Here is an 18,489-nt window from a genome sequence, read left to right on the forward strand (position 1 = left end):
CGTCTTCGTCTCCGCCCGCGACGTCGCCCCCGCCGAGCCCGCCGCCCGCGACGACGCCCTCGCCAAGCCCGCCCTCGCCGCGCCCTCGCCCGCCGACGACGCGCCCGAGGAGGTGGAGCCCGCGCCCGAGGACGCGCCCGACGCGCCGGAGGACGCCGCCGCCGATCGCGCCCTGGTCGCCCCGCTCGTCGCCCGCGCGGAGGAGCCGCATCAGGAGCCGCCCGAGGACGACGCCGTCGAGCCCGCCACGCCGGAGCTCGGCCCGCCCGCAGACCCGCAGCCCGAACCGCTCGCTGAGCCGCACGACCCGCTCCCCGCAGAGGGCGACACGCACGACTCCCCCCGCCCCGTTGCGGAGGACGCCTTCTCCGAGGAGGCCTCCGCAGACGACCTGTCCGAGCCCGTCGCCACCGCAATGCCGCTGTCGCCGCCGAGCGCGGGCGACACTGGTGACACGGCCGACGCGGCCGACGAGGCCGATGAGGCCGACGCGGCCGACACAAGCCCCGCCCCGCCGGCCACGGAGCTCGCCGCCGAGGCCGCCCCGTCCACCATCGACACCCGCCGCGCCCTCTTCGAGCGCGGCGCCGACGACGAGCTCCCCGAGCCGCAGGAGCTGCAGCGCGACGTGCTCGACCCCGTCACCGGCGACCTCATCACGCTCGCCGAGTACCGCGGGCGCCAGGCCGACCGCGCGCGCGGCGTCGTCAAGGAGAAGATCGAGAACTTCGAGGCCGTCGACGATCGCGTCGCCAAGGAGAAGGCCGAGATCGCCGCCATCGAGGCCGTCCGCACACAGGTCGCCGGAAAGGCAGAATGGAAGTTCAAGTCCGACCCCGCGTCGGGACACGCGTCCCCCGTCGCCGCAAAGCTCGCCGCCAACCCAGACGATGCCTCTCCGCCCCCGATCCACGCCCTTCTCGGCGATACCACCAACACCCCCGCCGTGCACGACGCCGCGCCCGCCACCGCAGATTACGCCCCGGAGGTCCCCGTGCCCGACGTGCCGCAGACAGACAACCTCGTCCCAGACACCACGGCCCGTGAAACGCTTGTGCCCGACATGCCGCCGAAGGAGACGCTTGCACCGAAGATGCCGGTCCGCGAAACGCTCGTGCCCGCTATGCCGGCGGTGCCCGACATGCCGGCGGTGCCCGATATGCCGGCCCCTGGGACGCTCGTGCCGGACATGCCGGCCGTACCCGACATGCCGGCCGTACCCGACATGCCGGCCGTACCCGACATGCCGGCCCGTGAAACGCTCGTACCCGACATGCCAGCGCCTGGAACTCTCGTGCCAGACATGCCGGCTCGTGAAACGCTCGTGCCGGACATGCCCGCGCATGAGACCCTCGTACCCGACATGCCGGCAGCTGGCAAGCTGATGTCTGACATCCCGGTGCCTGACATGCCCGCGACGGACGTGCCAGTAACTGACATGCTTGCCTCCGTGCCGGCGGTGCCGGATATCGTCCCGGAGCTCCCGCCCATGCCGACCGAGAACTTTGCCGCCCCAAAGCTGTCAGACTCTGTCCCCGAGTTTCCCGCCTATGCATCAGAGAAGATCACCAGTGTCCCGGACGCCCCTGTTGATATGTCAGACATTATGCCAGTGACATCGGTGTCCGACGCTATCGAAGAGATTGAAGAGGTCGACGACGTGGACGAAATCATAACGCAGGTGCCGGCCTAAACCGGCCTTGATCTTTTGAGAGCGTAGATGCAGCCGGTAGAATGTTTCAGGTGGGGTGGGGGAAGGGAGCCCATTGCTTGTAGAATCTTACTCGACTCGAGCCCAACCGCTAGCCATCGCCACACATGTTCTCTTCTGCAGTTTACTTTTTTTTGCGCGGCTTGCCCACAGTACGGCATCGTAGTATACATGCCAGCGCAGATTTCATACGCAGTTTGGTCGATGCCGCTCGGCTCGGTTCGACATGAATAGCACGATGATATGCGCTGTTTGAGCACGTGTCTTTCGGTATATGTTTTTCGATAAATGGTTCTCTTCAGTTGTAACATTGGCCAGCTGTAGGTGGCTGCTCGTGGAGCTTGGTTGATATGCTGGACCAGACCTTGATACACACCGTACATACGGGTCTGCAATCGCCGATAGCTTTTGTCGGTCGTCCTGGCGTCAGGGTAGTATGTCTCAGATGAGGTCACTATTCAACCGTCTGTTTTTGGACTTAGGGTATGTAGATTGCACTGCCTGTAAATATTTTTGTTCAATGTAAGAGTTGGAAAGTTGGCCCCGACACCGAAACTGAACCGCGTGTTACGGCAGACGATGTCCCACCGATGGCTTCCTGTCTATCCAAGCGGTCTAGGAATTTTTCTGGAAGAGCCCTCTCTGACATCCTTTACACCTTCTTTTTGTGATATCTTCAATGCCAAAAAACGTCTAGCAGAAATCCAACCTCTGATGCAGAAGCTTCATTGAATTCTTCGTCTTTCACTGCGTTCAATAATACTACTGTACTGAATCCCGATGTTACGCAAGAGGCTACTCCCGAGGGCAAATGCTGTAACCTAAGGGTACTGTACGTTAAAAACCTGGAATTCTCACTTGTATTGTAAGTTGAGTGAAGTGAAGGCTGGGTGGTTGAACCCGAGGCCAAGCCTCATTTTCTCGGCAAACTGAAGGAGGTCTTCTGGCTAGACACTAGGTATTTAGTAAGCAGAAGCACATCATACGGAGTACAAGCGTTCCATGTCGACAGACGTAGCACATGTGTGCTTCAAACGTACGTCCTGTAAAAGTAAAGTAGTTCGCCTTGAAGGCTCTGCGGTAACCTCTTGTGTTGAGGGAATGTTTCGTTCAAGTTCTCTGAGAAGCAATCGTAGAAGTGCAAGTGCTCACCAGTTCAGACACTACGGCCTGTTTGTCCACCACACATTTACAAACAAGCGCTTATAAAACTTGGCCCGCTGTATTCCATCACAACACAAACTCGTCTGCGCATGCAACTTTTGTTTTACATCGTAGTGCACACATAAAATGGTCTCTTTGATACAAATTGGAAAGGTCCGCGCACCGCAAGGTGTGGATATGCTCAAGTTATGAATGTTTAGTATGAAGTCAGTCGCTAGATAAGTCACAAGTTAGTTTCGGCTCTGTCACGAGTCCAACTAAAACGCAAAGGAGAATGGCACTAGAATTTTCACTCCTGATGCAAACCAGACAGTGCACAGTACATGCGTCAGGCTACCAACGCATCACTCTGTCCTGCAGGGGAGCAAAGGAGTTGTAACTGCCACTGAATGCCGAACCACCTGAATGCACATTTTGATGCATGTTGCCACCATTCGGCATCATCATTCGCTGCTGCCACGGCTGCTGGAACCCTTGAAACTCGTTGTCCGCGACCTGATTCGGTCTCCCAGACATCTGGTTGGATTGCAAAGCTGTGATAGGCACGTATACAGGCACAAAATCAGGGTTGCCGGCCTGAGGTCCATGCGAGGCGCCGAAGTGGCGTCCCCGAGGCTCGAAAGACTGCTGGGCCTGTCGCGTCTGCGTGATCCCCGAATCCTTTGCTGGTTCGGGTCGTCTCCCAAGCGCCTTCCTCGCTAAAAAGTTTCTCGTCATGGGCCTCTCCGAAATGCTATGAGTCACTGTGGTTTCGTGAGTCGCGCCATTCATCTTCTCAATGCGCAGGCCTCTTGAGGGAAACCGCGGGATGAGTTCACGAGCAAATTGGCAGCAGACCGGAAGTGATGACACAAACCGAATTGACTGCACGGCTTCAAGTGCAGCCAGGTTTGCGGCAATGGGGTCGCCATGGTAGGTTACAAATGCAACTTTCCTCCACATTCCATTCTGCAGACGGGGAATTTCAACCGAGCAGTTGCCGTGCTTGGAGAAAGTAGCTGACAAAAGATCACGAAGCGAATTCGGTGGGCGCGGCACAGAACTATGGAACTGCACTGCGACGCATGCCTTCAAGGGTTCCGCCTCAGCGTAGCGAACGGAAAGACGTCCCTTGAGGTCCGTCTTGTCCAACGTCCTCTTGGCCCTTTCCGCTGCGCCGCGGTTCTTGTAGCGTACAAACGCGTATGACCTGCGCACAATGACAGTGTCCTCTTCGACAAGGCTTCCAAACTTTCCAAATAGACTCTTGAGCTCATCCATGCTCACCGAAGGGGCCAGGTCCGAGACGTACAAATGGGTATTGCGTTCAGCACGGCCGACTCTGACGCAGGCATTGCCAACCTTTGTGCGATGCCCCGCGACCAGAGCGAAGTTGGCGGATGACTCATTATTAAAGCTCAAGAAGCCATAGCCGATGGGAGAAAAGCTGTCCGGGTCGCGCTTGAGCAAAGCCGAAACCGGTTCGCCAACAAGCTCGGAAAACGTGGCCTCAAGCATTTCTTCCGTGACATCCGGAGTCAAGTCTCCTACAAATAGCTGCGCGCCCGGGTCACGCGACCGAAGCTCAGCTTTGAGCGGGGGCTCCGAATCAGAGCCAACGAGGGCATCTCCGAGAAAATGCTTGGCCTCCCGCGCAGCGGCGGGGTCGCGATACGTGACGTCGCACACGTACGGGTCGGCGGCCGTCCACACAAGCTCTTCCACTTCCCCGAACGGTTCGACCATACTAAGTAGACGATCATACGTAACGCCGCGGGGGAGTCTGGCAATGCGAAGCGTATCCGCATTGCTGTTGGTAATGTCCTGACAAATGAGCGGGCGAGTGCGCGAGCTCGGTGTAGACAGCTTCAGTTTGGCAGCCAGGCTTGCGACGTCCTCGACGTCGACGACACGGCCCAACTCAGGCCTTTGCAGCCCCCCCTTGGGGTCCACAGCGACAAACGGCGGCGGGATGTTCTCCGAGTCCTCGCACTGATGCATCGCCGCCGCGGGGCGGGCCGCCTTGGGCGGCGACAAGGCGGCGACCAGGTCCGGTGGCGGCGCAGCAGAGGCGTGGGCGACGGCATGGTTGCACAGCTCCTGGAGTGGGTGGACTTGAGCGGGCGGGGAGGCGAGCAAGGGCGGCTGGGCGGGAGTCTGGGGCGGCGGGGGCGACTTTTGTGCGTGTGAGGACGCCGGGGCCATGGGGGCGGACGGCTGGGCAGGCGGGGGGGGCGGCTGGGCGGGGCTGGCGTGATGCTTGGGGTGGGTCGCGGTGCGCGGGTGGCGGGGCGGCTTGGCGGCGTCGGGGGCGGGAGCCGCGGGCTCGAGGGGAAGCTCGGGGCGGGCTTTTCCTTTGCGGTGTCTGGAGTGCTGCGGAATGGAATGGAGGGGTGTTAGAGGCGAGGTTGGGTAGGTGGTGAAATGGAATGGGAGCGGGACGTACCATGCGACGAGTGCGGACTGTGCCCGAGGGCATTGCTGGGCGGGGAGGCGCAGACCTTTCGGAGGGGGAAGTCCTGTCTGGAAGCGAGTCTGGGGAGGGTGTCATGTCGGGAAGCAAGGGGTGGCTGTACGGTGAAGACTGTGGGAGGAGGGACCGTGCGGCGCGGGTAGTAGGGAAGCGATGGGGGGGAAGCTCGAGAGGAAGGAGGAAGCTTTTATAGATAAGACAAGCCGAGCCGGTGGGGGAAAGTGGGAGGGGGAAAGGGGAGGGGGAAGTGGGAGGGGGAAATGGGAGGGGGAAAGGGGAGGGGGAGAGGGGAGGGGGATGTGGGGAGGTAGAAGTGGGGTTGGAGATTTGGCAGGTTTCGTTTGCGGATGCACAGCGGTTTCGATTCATGGATCATACTTTTCGCCGAAATGGCAACAAATTCAGCGCCCAGCACTCACCGAATTCCGTGTCTCCGACATCACGACAACAACCGTCTCTTCCAACCGTCTCTTCTTCACGACCCGGCGACAGCTTGCCCTCTGCCTCTGCCACTCCCGTCTGCGACCCCAGTATCTCCCTCTGTCTCCACCCGTTCCCCGCCGCGTCCTCCATGCGACCCCCACTCTCTGCCCTGTGCCAAGCCACCGCCGTTTCCATCGCCACCATCCTCGGCACGGGCATCCTGGGCCTGCCGGTGTCTCTGCACTCGTCCGGCATCCGCCCGTTTTTCCTCACCTTCACCCTCGCCCTGTTCGCCCAACTAGCCGTCGTCATCGCCACCGTCGAGGTGCTCCAACGCGCGCACAAAGACCCGCAGCCCGCCACCTCCGACTACCACCCATTGCCCAATGAAGATCCGTCCTCCGCGCAACCGCTTCCTTCACACGCCCCACCCCACGAAACAGCTCCATCCCTCCACTCGATCGCCCACCACTTTCTTCCCAACAAACCGCTCCGCATCACCTTTAACGCTATCGTCGTTGTTCACTTCGTCTTCATCCTCGCCGCCTACGCTCTCGCCGGGCCCCAGGCATTCGCCGCCCTCATACCTGCTTTGAAACGCGCCCCGAGATGGGCACTGCCAACCGTCTTTCTCCTTGTCAACGTCCTCGCCGTCATCTGCCTGGACCGCGCCCTACTTCCATCGCTCACGATCGCCACCCTATTCAAGGCTGCTCTTCTCTCGTCTATTGTCTTCGTTGTTTTCGGTAGGGGATTAGCCATTCACGAGGACGTCACCAATGACTGGCGCCCTGCCGCTCTCATCGATCCCTTTCTCATGGGCACCTTTGCTCTCAACGGAGTCGTTAACATTATGCCCGTCACCTTCCAGGCCTGTCTCGAAAGTACCCGTGCACCCGACGGTACCATCCCACCGCTTGATCCCCCATTTTTGCGCGCCTATCGTATGTCCACCGTTGCCGCCATTGTCATCTGCTTTATTCTTAACGTGTCGTGGTGTGTCGGAATCCTCTTGTGCGTTCCGCAAACCAGTCACACGATTCGATCCGTCGCTGCCGCCAGTGGCAACCACGACATGACCGTTTTATCCAATTCTATACAACTAACCCTCAATGCAGTAAACGCTACGCATTCGGATGCTTCTCTCACGCAAGCAAATGAACTCGGTCAAATCAGCACGATTCCGTTGATAGAAGTTCTCCAGGCGAGAGGAGACCAATTAGACTGGCTCATGGCCCTTCTTGTTAACATTTTTATCGCGCTCAGCATCACTGTCTCATTTCTCGTCATGTCTCTTGGCCTCAAACACTTCCTCGACGGCCAAGCCCGCGACCGGACGACTTCGACTACATCAATGGCGTACGATTCATATCGTATATTGCAGTATGCCCAACACTATCTTTTCGTCTTGGTCATAGCTGTCTTCAACCCCACCGGCCTTTTCAAAATCATGGAAGGAATTACAGGACTCAGCCTCAATGTGGAGGCCGGTCTGTTCATCTTGTACATGCTGCACATCGGTCGAAGAATGAACAAGCAAATCCCTGCTCCGCTTTCACACACTCACGTACTTGTGGTACTTTGGTACGCCGGTGCTTATTTTGGCAGCGCAGTGCTGGTTGACATCTTATTCTACCTTCCACATGCCTTTTTATGACACTCGCATTCACTCCGTCACTCACGGTCAGGCGCTCTTTGTAAAAATCACCCTGAGCAGTCTCGCCGCAAGAATGTGATTGCTACTATACTCATTTATTCCAACTCAACGTAGATAGGCAGGCTATCAATGCCCTTCTTTAATCCATCGAATGCCCAACGAAACGATATGTGTCATGTTCGTGTCTGGTCCGTACACTTCGATGGGAATGTCAAGGTTGTTGCCGAGGTCTCGCATCAACTGAAGCCCAGCCTTGTAATTTGGCCCGCCACGACGGACGAAGACCTTGACCTTGGCCATCTGCAGCTTGCCATGAAAGTCGGTGAGAGCCTGTTGAAGGCCGCCAAGAGTTGCTGCTATGTCGCTAAAGTTTGCAACACCTCCGCCGCAGATCAATGAGCGCCTTTTCCCATCCGGATTACGAGTGACCAGATTGAGAAGCGTTCTGGCATACATATAAGTTTCTTGCTCTTTTGGATTTCCAGAATACTCGGCGTAGTTTCCGAGCTCATCGCCAAAGCCCAGCTGCACGACTTGATCGGCGTAGATAACCGAAGCACCGCCACCAGCAACCATGGTCCACATCCTTCCCTCCGGATTGAGGACGGAGAGCTTCATGGAAGCGCCCGATCTATCATCCATGGCCTGGATTATGCGCTCCTCTTCGCATTTCTGTCGGCCCCAGGGCTCTGGCAATTCAAGATCTGGGCCCCACAGCTTTGCATTCTTGAACGAGGCATAGCTATCGAGTTCGACGCGGGAATCCAAGATGGCAGGAAGGCCTTGTTCGTCGAGTGCAAACGGATTCATCTCCAGCATCGTCATATCTAACTCTACGTAGGTCTCGTAGCACGCAACGATGAAACTAGCGAGAACCTGTTTGCTTTCCGCCGGAATGTCAGTACCCTCCAGCAGCGGGGCGACATGCTTTTCGTGATCAAGCAGCGAATCAATTTCTGGCTCTCCGCTCGGGACAGTAACCGACTTGACCTTGTCCCAGTTGTCCTCGATTTCAATCCCTCCGCACGCGCCAAAACTCAAGCGATCGCCCTCGCGCACCGTCTGTATCGACAAATAATACTCCTCCTTGTGCGGCACGAACGGCTCAATCAAAAAGGTGGTGAGGGTGCCCTTGACGCCCGACACGTCAACCTCGGTGCCGATCTTGTCTGCGATAAACTTTTGGGCAGTTGCATAATCGGCGTTGAGCAGGACGAGGTTGTTCTTGCCGCGCTTTCCGAAGAGCATGTCCGGCTTGACGACGAGCTTGGTCTCGAGCAACCACGGCTGTTCATTCGCGAGCTTGTTGTAGAAGGCCTCGGCGGACACCGCTGCCTCGACGGCCGAGGCACTCACCTGCGCGGCGTTGAGGCAGTGCTTGGGGGATGCGACGTTCGCGCCGGCACCCCCCAGCTTGACATTTTTGCGCTTGACTATGTGCCTCGCGACAATGCGCTTGCCATCGTATTCGCGGATCTTCTTGCGCGCCATGCCGTGTGGGTGAGGCGGATGGCGACGAGGGAGGTTTGCGGGTTGGTGAGGGGAGGGATGTGACGTGTTGATGGGGCAGGAAGATCAATCATCGACAAGGCGATCACAATCCCGGAGGTTTGCCAGGCATGCGCATTACAGTATGACATCAGACATGCGGGTTTCATGGCAGGAACAAAGGGATCATGGATCTAATTAACGAAATCCAATTTTGTGCAATCCGAGCGCATTCACGATGCATTGCCAAGCGTCCGCATTACAGTGCGACATGAATGTAGGCGGGTTTCATGACAAAAAGAAAGGGATCATGGATCTAATGCAGGATCTAATGAACGAAGTCCCGATTTAGACACAGAAGAGTTTTCGCAGAGCACCGGCGCAGCGTGTGGAGAAGTGGTGGTGCCCCCTTGACCTCCTTTCTATAGCAGCCTCCATGGAAAGGTTTCTATGGAGGCTGCGCAGAGGAGCCGCGCGTGCTGTATCCCGCCGTCCGGAGATGTGGAGAGCGCCACTGTATTCCCGTACCGACATCACCGCTCACGCGTGAACACTCCCTTCCTCAAACATTTATTCTCCAAAGTAGCGCCTCTCTAAGAGGCAATCCCTACCTTTCTCGAGAGAAAAAAACAGCCAAAGATCAACTGTACGTGCAGTGGGGGAGAAAAGGAGAAAAGGGATGGCAGTGTGAGACTCCCATCATTCGCAAGACCGACTCACTGCTCCCCCTTCCGCGTTACACGTACGCCGCGCGACTCACCCCCGTCTTGACTTCGAACCACCGTCGTCGCACCCAAATCCACTCGTTCACTTCCGCCCCTTAGCAAATGCGCCATGCACGCATCTCAAACCACAGATCTACTTTTTGCATCCCGTCTTCGTTGCCCTACCAGGGAAAGTGAGTGACATTAAACAAAGGAGTGGAAACCGGCCTTCGGCCGCTTCCCACCCCAACTTATCACCTTCCACCACACCGCAACTACTCCCTCGTCCATACCGCCCTTCGGAGCTGTCGAGACACCGCCACCGACCCGTAAACATGTTCTAGACAGCAAGCACACCACTCCTATTCCACTCCTTCCATCGCCTTTCCAGTTGCCCGTGCCCCACCTTTTAAACCTTACAAATCTTTCCCCCACCGCCGTGCCCCCACCGCCGTGCCCCCACCGCCGTGCCCCCACCGCCGTGCGGAACCATCTATCCACGTCGCTGTACTTTCCGCAACGCCGGATGCGAACGCAAGCCTCCCAGAATTCGATCCTCTCCGCATACCGCCGCATGCACATGTCAATCCGCCGCCACATCTTGTCCCCTCCGACGTGCTTTTGCGCTGACATCTGATACCATCCAACTCCATTTCCACCGTCTTGGGCAACCACCCGCTGTTGGTAACAACGCGGCAGGTGCGTTCGAACAAGTCTTCTAGCCGCTGACGGGGGCATGTCTTGGGCAACCACCCGCTGTTGCGTTCGAACAAGTCTTCTAGCCGCTGACGGGGGCATCCCGGCCTTCACTATTTCTTGTCCATCCGAGAACATTCGAGACTGGTTACCAAAAAAAGCAAGGGCATGTCCGCGAAACGTAGAGCTTATGATCGCACAAATCCCGACCCTCGCGACGGATCGATTGGGCATCGTCAAACAAGATATACATATCATAGAAGAGAATATTCTATGATGTTCAAGTCGTTCTATTCTGGGAGTTCGACCTTATGACTCACCTGCGAACTTGCGCTGATAAACCCTCTCGAACGCGAACAAAGTTGTACGCACAACTTTTACAAAACGCAATCATTTCCTCGCTACCATTCAGTCTGCAATACCTTGCGCCAGGCACTAAAGTCCCTCAGTTCTACCAATCCTATTGTCATGAACTCTGCGTTTGCATCCGCCCCTCCATGTCTTTTCGAGGGGCAAGTCATGTTCTCTCGAGGTTGAGGAGAACTGATACTGTCCTTACAAGATAGACACGTGCATAGATCGTATCCGTACACGTAGAATAGAAAGGTTTGCTGAGAAAGGAAAGAGCGAATTCTACACAGGGCGCAATCTAAATAAGACGGAATTACACACACAATTGACAGCGGCTTCCCAATTGCTCTTTGACAAGCAGGTTGCTATGCGCGAAGTTGTCGGGGCGTAGTTGATAAGCAGACGAACAATAGGTCAATTGCTGGACGAAGCCATGTGGCAAGTTGAACCAATGTCTTTCAGGTCCAATATGCACACATCTTGATCAGTATAATACATTAAAGACGCTTGTATTGTAAGGGCATGGAATACGAAAGCTCACTGATAGATATAAGTTTTGTGGTAAGCGAAACCAGAATTGGAGGTAGCCATTTATTGATGCACTTCACAGGTTCTCAAAGCACATTCCTAAACACAATAATATCCCCGTAGGTGGGGGAAACATTACATATCGACTGAGGTCGTAGAAGCTCAGATAAAGCGTTGACACCGCACCAGACATCGTTCTTATAATTTTCTTCGACGACATTCTCTTCGCACTTTTTCCATAGCCGAAATAGTTCTCCCCCTCTTGAAGATCATTCCCCTTGCTCTTTTTGTGCAGCCCCGAGTCTCTTCGTAATCACCGCAAATTCGCAGTCGGTTGCATGCCCGGATTATATTGAGCTCGCTTCCAAGATGATAATAGCAGGATTCAACAGCCCCAGAAAGCGTTTTCGGCGATAATACTTGCTTAGGTAGTAATGCTGAGTGTCCATCCCGTTCGAGAAAGAGACAATTGCAAGCATGAAAGTCCCCGTATCTCGCAAGTCTGCAAGGGTACTCGTCGGGCAGCTTCGGTTCCGAGGAGGTAACTTTGCGCCTTTGAATTACGGAAAGAGGAAGGGAATCGCTCTGATGAGTTGTTACGAGGAGAGTGAACAGAAAGAAGAGGAACATGCGCATCATGATGGAGAAGGAGGACACTGAGAGAGAACGTTTAAAGACGCTGCGTAGACGTTGGAGGGAGGCACAGGTTCGTGTGGAAGAATTGCGAACGGAAGATGAGGGAACGTTTATATAGGCGGGCATTATCAGGCCCTCTTACCTCTTCTGCCGATCTCGTTACCTTTAATGTCCCCATGAAATGCCATCCGATTTCTGCAAAGACTTCTCACATGACTAGTAGACTCTTCATGGGCCTCAAGGGCTGTGTGTATATTTAGATCCCTACGGATACATGCCACCCACACGTGGCAAATGGCCATTATACTTGGTGATGGGGGGCGGTTTGAAAATTGCCCTTGTACAGTATTGGGGAAACACTGCACCTTCCATTTCAGGATAGAGGTGGCCAGAAGGCATACAACGAGGTTGTATCGGAAGCTGCCGTGTGACAGAAGGGCTGCTCGCAACTTATTCTTGCAGACGCAACAGTTTACGTCATACAGGAGGCACTTTTAAGGTCGGCGAGCATAGCATGAAAACATACTGTGAAGCAGGTCAGGCAACCCAAACACAGCTGCTTTTAGTTTCAAGACCCACAACTGAGTTGAAAAGAGACGCAGATCCCTCGTGTATGCGCCTCGTTTCATTAACCATTCACTGCCAGGTTGAAACTTGGTGTACGTTACACAAGGCGCAGAGTTTCTAAAAACCAGAGAGCATTGATCTCCATACTTGTCCGGAGCGCGGTATGTACATACGTGCAGCGTTGTATCTTAGTACTTATGGTTGCTCATCTGCCATCTCGAATGTTTACATTTCGGGTCTTAGCTCTGTTGTAAATAAAGACGGCATGTTTTGGGGTACTTGTAAATAGAACGAAGTCCTACAGATGTCCTTCATCCCGAGTGGGACTCACGGCGAGTGGATAGCTCCATTCGGAAAATTGATATTCGATACCATAGTATTGACCTTTTTGCGAGATGAAAATGACTCATGCACACCATTCCTTCTACGAGGGCAGAGTCTCGTTTGATCATTACTTCTTCCGTACCTTGTGTATGGGTACTGTTGAAGTGGTCAGTATTTCTCCTCTCTTGCATGTGCAACACGTCATCGAATAAATGTGAGAGGCTTCCACTGCAACATTGTGGTCCCGTCATCCAGTTTTCGCATGTTTCCATTGGTTCCGTATAATTTTGATGGAGTTGGCCTTGCTCATAGGTACCGGCATGGTGTGCTCGACGCGAATTCCCATCGTTTTCTGGAGTTGTCAACGACCACTTATCCGCACAGGCCGTCAAATATTGTAGAACTCATTTTAGGGCATCTGGGATTTCGTATGCTGACCAAGCGTCATATCACTCCAAGGGCTGATTACTGCTCACCGCACTATTCGACTACTGCTCTGGACGACTCCCCGCCCTTGTGGTCCTTTTGGACTTTGAATGACGCGTGCACGTGTAAGAGAGTCTTCTTCGCTGAAAAAGAATTATTTCCAAGAAGAAAATGGCCACGAAGACTTGAGACGGTGAATGATCGAAACAGAAGGAGAGAGAAAAGATTCGCAAGGCAAACTAGCGCGATATTTAATTCTTTACCATGAACATAGACCTTCGAAAGACATGTCAATCTTAGTCGTCCTACGGATTCGTTACAAACTGTATTGTGCCAAAAGCACGGTAGATGTTTACAGCACATACTGTGAGGTATAAAATTGACAAATATGTTTCCCATTTGTTACCCTTTACAAAGGTTCTCACTCTTTGCGCATGTGCAAGGCCTCCCGCAGTAGCCCTGACTGGATGTCGAGACAATTTCTTACATTTTACGGCTCTCTTCGACATGATAGACAAGATATTTATATATGTCAAAATGGAAAAGAGAGTATGAAACCAGTTTTGCTTTTTTCTGACATATACTTTCCTGCGTTGTATGAGGAACTAAGAAATCTCCCTTTACAGTAATACAGTTGCATCTTCATGTTCTATAACAACCATTTGACCTAAAATGTGGGTTACGGAAAACAGCCCTGCTCTGCACGAAATTATTTGCGGAACAAAAGGTCATATCCGTGAAAACAGAAGAGCGAACTGTATATTTACAGTCTTGTCATTACCTATCGTGATGTTGCGCCTCATCGAAGCCGTACAGCACCGTCAAAAGTACAGTACGTAGTGCTGTAGAACTAAGGCTCAATAAAGAGTGTCAATAAAAATTCATTGCTCGTATACGACATAAAGAAGTTAATCTCGAGAGGGCACGAAAGTGGAGACCTTTCCAGCCTTTCGCTCCTTTCACTACCTGGCAAGGGTTTCGACCGCCGGTGTCCCCTATCGTCCGGAGAACGAAGGCATGGCACGGAGATCGAAACCAAGGCGGGCGAAAGCACCTGTGTGCCACCTGTTCTCACGCATATTTTAGGGGATAGTTCCTGTCTATCATACTGTATGTACTTAGAAACTGCATCGAGATTCGGTTCTTGCATCGGTGAGGACTGTAACTTGACCCATCAATTCTGGCAACGATTCATTCGATACCCTGTTGAATGCTCGGTCGCAGGATGGGTAAGTACCCGATTTGTGATGCCTCTGCTCTTCTTCATTGTCGCACTTCGTATGCAGTCGCTGTTTCATCGAATTCACTCATACAATAGATGCGATTTTGCCATTTTGCGAGAGGAAGTCGGTCTTGTGCCCAGGGGACAAGCTCATTCTGTGTTCCTTCAAGCAGAAGCTTGTATACGGAGAGAAAACATTTTTGTAACCCCATTTCTACATCTACACATTCAATCGCAAGACATTATGACAAAATCTTTCACACATGACCGTGAATTTCAGCTCCTTATTATTCGGAGATGGTTCACAGTCAAACTTTCGAAGAACCGCAGTACACTATTTTAATCGACTGTGAAACAAACTGCCAAACAGTTACGGCTTCATCGTGAGGAGCGCATACGTCTCTCTGTCCCAGCGTGTGTTGGAGCATCCGCCGCACAACGCATGGGTAGAGCGTCTCTGTATAGGGTAGTAACGATTCATGACAAGAGTTGTCACACTGGGGGAGTTACCATCGGATGATTTATTCGGGAAATAAGTCCGCACCATTGTCCAGGACACAATTGATGTAAAATATCGGCTCCCCTTGCGAGGCACAGGGATGTACGAGCCTTTGCGCCGCGCAAGCCGGTGCATGTGCAAAATCTTCACGTTCAAAGATGGTATTCCGTACGCGTGAGACGGGTACATCCAAAGAATGCCGTGTACAGTAGTGTCCCGTGTACACACTGGGTTAAGGTGCGTGCGCGAGTGTCATATGTATGTGCTCCGAGAGGTCGATCGCTCTTTTGATCCGCAACGCCACGTCAAAACTATGTCATCATTCCGTTACCAAGTTGCCGAACCGATGGCGAGTATAGCTGACAGACTGTTCACGAAGATAGTGTTGTAATTCCACTCGGCCACTAGAAACAACCTCGTCGTCGGCAACGTGAATGCCTGCCATAGTAGCACCACCACGTACCTCGTCCTCTATATTGCCGATGATTCGAAGTCGGCTTACTTCGAGTCCTGCCAACTTGTCAGCAAAACACGATGCGTCTTCTTCTGCTGCGTCCGACCAAGTCACATGAGCCACACCGCATCTTTTAATAGCAGCCTTAACACGCTGCACTTCAAACTTGTCGGCCCCAGCACTTATTCGAACGGCAAGCCGCTCAAGGGGCCGATAGCGGAAAACGTTTGTCTCATAAACTAGCTGTGAAGGGTCGTGGTCCTTAGAAAAATGAGATTCCCATGCTTCAACGTCACTCTGAAGGGCATGAGCCAACCATTTCTTGTCTCTCTTGACTTTGTCCGTCTTGAGGCCGAATTGCATCACATAGTTGGGACCTCCAGCCTTTGCTCCAGGTCCGACCACCGATGCTTTCCAACCGCCAAAGCATTGGCGGCGGACGATAGCCCCAGTCGTGCCTCGGTTGACGTACGCGTTTCCAACTTCAACGTTGTCAATCCAGTGGTCGATCTCTCGTAAGTCCAGGCTGTGAAAACCACCAGTGAGGCCATAATCCGTGCCGTTTTGAATTTCAAGGGCATTGTCTAGATCCTTGGCCTGTGCGATTCCCAGTACCGGACCAAATACTTCAGTCTGGTGAAACCATGAACCTGGTTGCACCCCAACTCGAACGCCTGGTGTCCATAAGCGGCAGTCTTTGTGCGCGTCCAAGCATTTTGGCTCTGCGAGCCACTCTTCGCCAGGTTCCGTTGTTGTCAACGCGCGGGACAACTTTCCCTCTGGGGGCATGATAAGAGGCCCCATTACTGTAGAAATTGATGAGGCATCCCCGACCTTGATGCTGTTCACAGCATCAGTTAACTGGCGCCGAAATCGTTCTGAATGGTAAACGTCCCCGATGCAAATGGCCAGACTACTCGCCGAACATTTTTGTCCGGTATTGGAGAACGCAGACTGGACCAGGTCGGCCACCGCGAGATCTATATCAGCAGCGGGAGAAATAACTAAAGAGTTTTTGCCAGAGGTCTATCCAGTTTTCAAGCGTGGCAAGCAAAGTGAAAGACGAGCAAAGAAGTTAGTCAAATGTGCAAAGCGGACGAGGTAACGTGATGTTACACGAGTAGTTTGGGAGTTAAGAAATCGCGTACCTCTGCATACAGGCGGATGTCATGCTTCCAGGACCGAAAAAGTCTTGCTGTCTCAGATGCACCTGTTAAGATCACGGCATCGGATTGCGTGACCAATTGCTTTCCAACATCTCTCTCTGAGCAGCGGACAAGATGGAATGCATCTCTGGGTACACCGGCTTCCCAGATGCACTCTGCAACAATTTCCCCACATCGCGGCGTAGCATGTGACGGTTTATAAACCACGGCATTTCCAGCAGCTATTGATGAAAGGATTCCGCCGCATGAAATGGCGACTGGAAAGTTCCACGGCGCCAACACTGCGACCACGCCGAATGGCTCAAAGCCTGAGGGAAGCTCCTCACCCTTCATTCCATAGTAATTGGCAAAGTCAATGGCCTCACTGACCTCCGCATCTGCCTCCGCAAACGTTTTCGAGCCGTCAAATACCATTGCGTTAATCAAATCCCCGCGTCGGCGCGCGAGGACGTCTGCTACGTTTGTCAAAATTGCGCGTCGTTCGGCTGCCGTCTTTCCCTGGCTCCAGTGTTTCATTCCGGCGCGTGCCTGTTTCAAGATCGAGTCAAGAGCTTCAACAGACTCAACAAGACTTTCCTCAGACACGGGCTTGAAGTGTTTCTGGTCCACGACATTCATGGCCCATGTACGGTTCTGGGGCAAGCAAGGATCCGTGTCTGGTTCATTGATGAATGTTGCGGAATTGGCAAGGCCTTTCATCGTCGAAGCAGAAGCCGGGGATGGACGAAGCTGTCTCCGCCTCGGGCCGACAGAGACATCTTCCCTCTCTGCCGCCCTTTCAAAGCGCTCCCTCTCCATCTCAAACTGTGGCGAGCCGGCCGTGAGCGTTGGCAGCGACCGTAGAAAGTTGCCTTCCGATGACGCTTCCTCAAACCTTCGAAACAGATACGATATAGCCACATCGAAGTCCTTCTCCCGACACACGGGCGTATAGAGCAGCATGCCGTGCCCCTTATCCGCAATGCGCGGCGTATGCGCCGGCGTCATCCCTTGCAGCATCTCAAACCCCACGCGCCCGGTCACACCTCTCTCCTCGGCGAGCACGTGGGCGTACGCCAGCAAGAACAAGTTGTGACTAGCGACGCCAATCCTGACCCTGTCCAGACGTTCCGGTGTCAGTGCCCATTCGAGACAGCGTAGATAATTGGCGTCCGTCTCCTCCTTTGTCAAATACGGGGCCTGCTGCCAGCCGTGTATCGCGGCGTCCACGCGCTCCATCATCAAGTTGGCGCCCTTTACCAACCTGATCTTAATCTGGCCGCGCCCGGGCCTCCGCTCCGCCCAGTGCACAAGCTCCTTGAGCGCCGGCAGGGCGTCTGGGAGATAGGTTTGCAAAACGATACCCGCGTCTAAGTCCTGAAACCTTTCCTCCTCCAGCAACCTCATAAACGCGGTCAGAGTAATCTCCAGATCATGGTACTCCTCCATATCCAAGTTGACCAAGACCTTTGGATTCGCGTGGACCGCGCGCTCAAACAGCGGCCTCAGCGACGCCAACACCCTCTCCAGGCTACCCTCAAAGTCCCATCGATTGAGCTGCGACGTAACACCAGAAACCTTGACAGACACATACTCCACGTTCTTCCCCGCCAGCAACTCAATTGCCTCTGCCCTTCTCCTTTGCGCCTCGCGCTCCCCCAACACGGCTTCACCAAGCAGATTGACATTGCCGCCGGCCTTGACGTTATCCACACGGCCCACAAAATCGCCCACGAGGGCCTTCATGCGCCACCTCGCGGCCGCGATGACGACGCCGGGCACCACGTACGACGCGTACGCGCCCGCGACGAGCAGGGCGCGGTCGAGCGGGCCGAAGAAGGCCGGCAGGCTGTCCTGCACTACGAGCGCGCGCAGCTGGCGCGCGGCGACTGCCGGGGCCTCCGGGCGCATGACGCGGTCGGTGAACTTCATGACGAATGAGGCGGCGGCCGCGTCGCCGGACAGCGCAGACGCCAGGCCGGGGTCCACCGCCGGGTCCGGCGTGGCCCATTCGGCGGCCAGGCGCACGGAGGTCTTGATGC

The 18,489-nt window shown here is 54.5% G+C and overlaps 4 protein-coding genes; 2 read left to right on the forward strand and 2 right to left on the reverse strand.

Moving 5' to 3' along the window:
• CHC_T00006779001 (hypothetical protein) overlaps positions 1–1,693 on the forward strand; it is a 3,873-nt gene extending 2,180 nt beyond the window's left edge. The window contains exon 1 of the mRNA XM_005709973.1: positions 1–1,693. This exon is cut by the window's left edge and continues 2,180 nt beyond it. Coding sequence (XP_005710030.1) covers positions 1–1,693 — 1,693 coding nt within the window.
• Positions 1,694–5,898: 4,205 nt separating this feature from the next.
• Positions 5,899–7,407, forward strand: CHC_T00006780001 (hypothetical protein). Its single transcript, XM_005709974.1, has one exon. The coding sequence runs from the start codon at positions 5,899–5,901 to the stop codon at positions 7,405–7,407; it is 1,509 nt and encodes a 502-aa protein (XP_005710031.1).
• A 41-nt stretch (positions 7,408–7,448) lies between these two features.
• On the reverse strand, positions 7,449–8,898 carry CHC_T00009045001 (ATP-citrate lyase). XM_005709975.1 is given in 2 exon segments: positions 7,449–7,533; positions 7,534–8,898. 1 exon segment carries the CDS (start codon positions 8,896–8,898, stop codon positions 7,534–7,536), a length of 1,365 nt encoding a protein of 454 aa, XP_005710032.1. The 3' UTR covers positions 7,449–7,533.
• Positions 8,899–14,502: 5,604 nt separating this feature from the next.
• On the reverse strand, positions 14,503–18,458 carry CHC_T00006781001 (hypothetical protein). XM_005709976.1 is given in 4 exon segments: positions 14,503–15,167; positions 15,168–16,328; positions 16,451–18,346; positions 18,420–18,458. The coding sequence occupies 3 exon segments, from the start codon at positions 18,456–18,458 to the stop codon at positions 15,168–15,170; spliced, it is 3,096 nt and encodes a 1,031-aa protein (XP_005710033.1). The 3' UTR covers positions 14,503–15,167.
• Positions 18,459–18,489: the final 31 nt, after the last annotated feature.

The sequence above is a fragment of the Chondrus crispus genome, genomic scaffold (genome assembly GCF_000350225.1).
Source record: "Chondrus crispus Stackhouse genomic scaffold, scaffold_50, whole genome shotgun sequence".
NCBI lineage: Eukaryota > Rhodophyta > Florideophyceae > Gigartinales > Gigartinaceae > Chondrus > Chondrus crispus.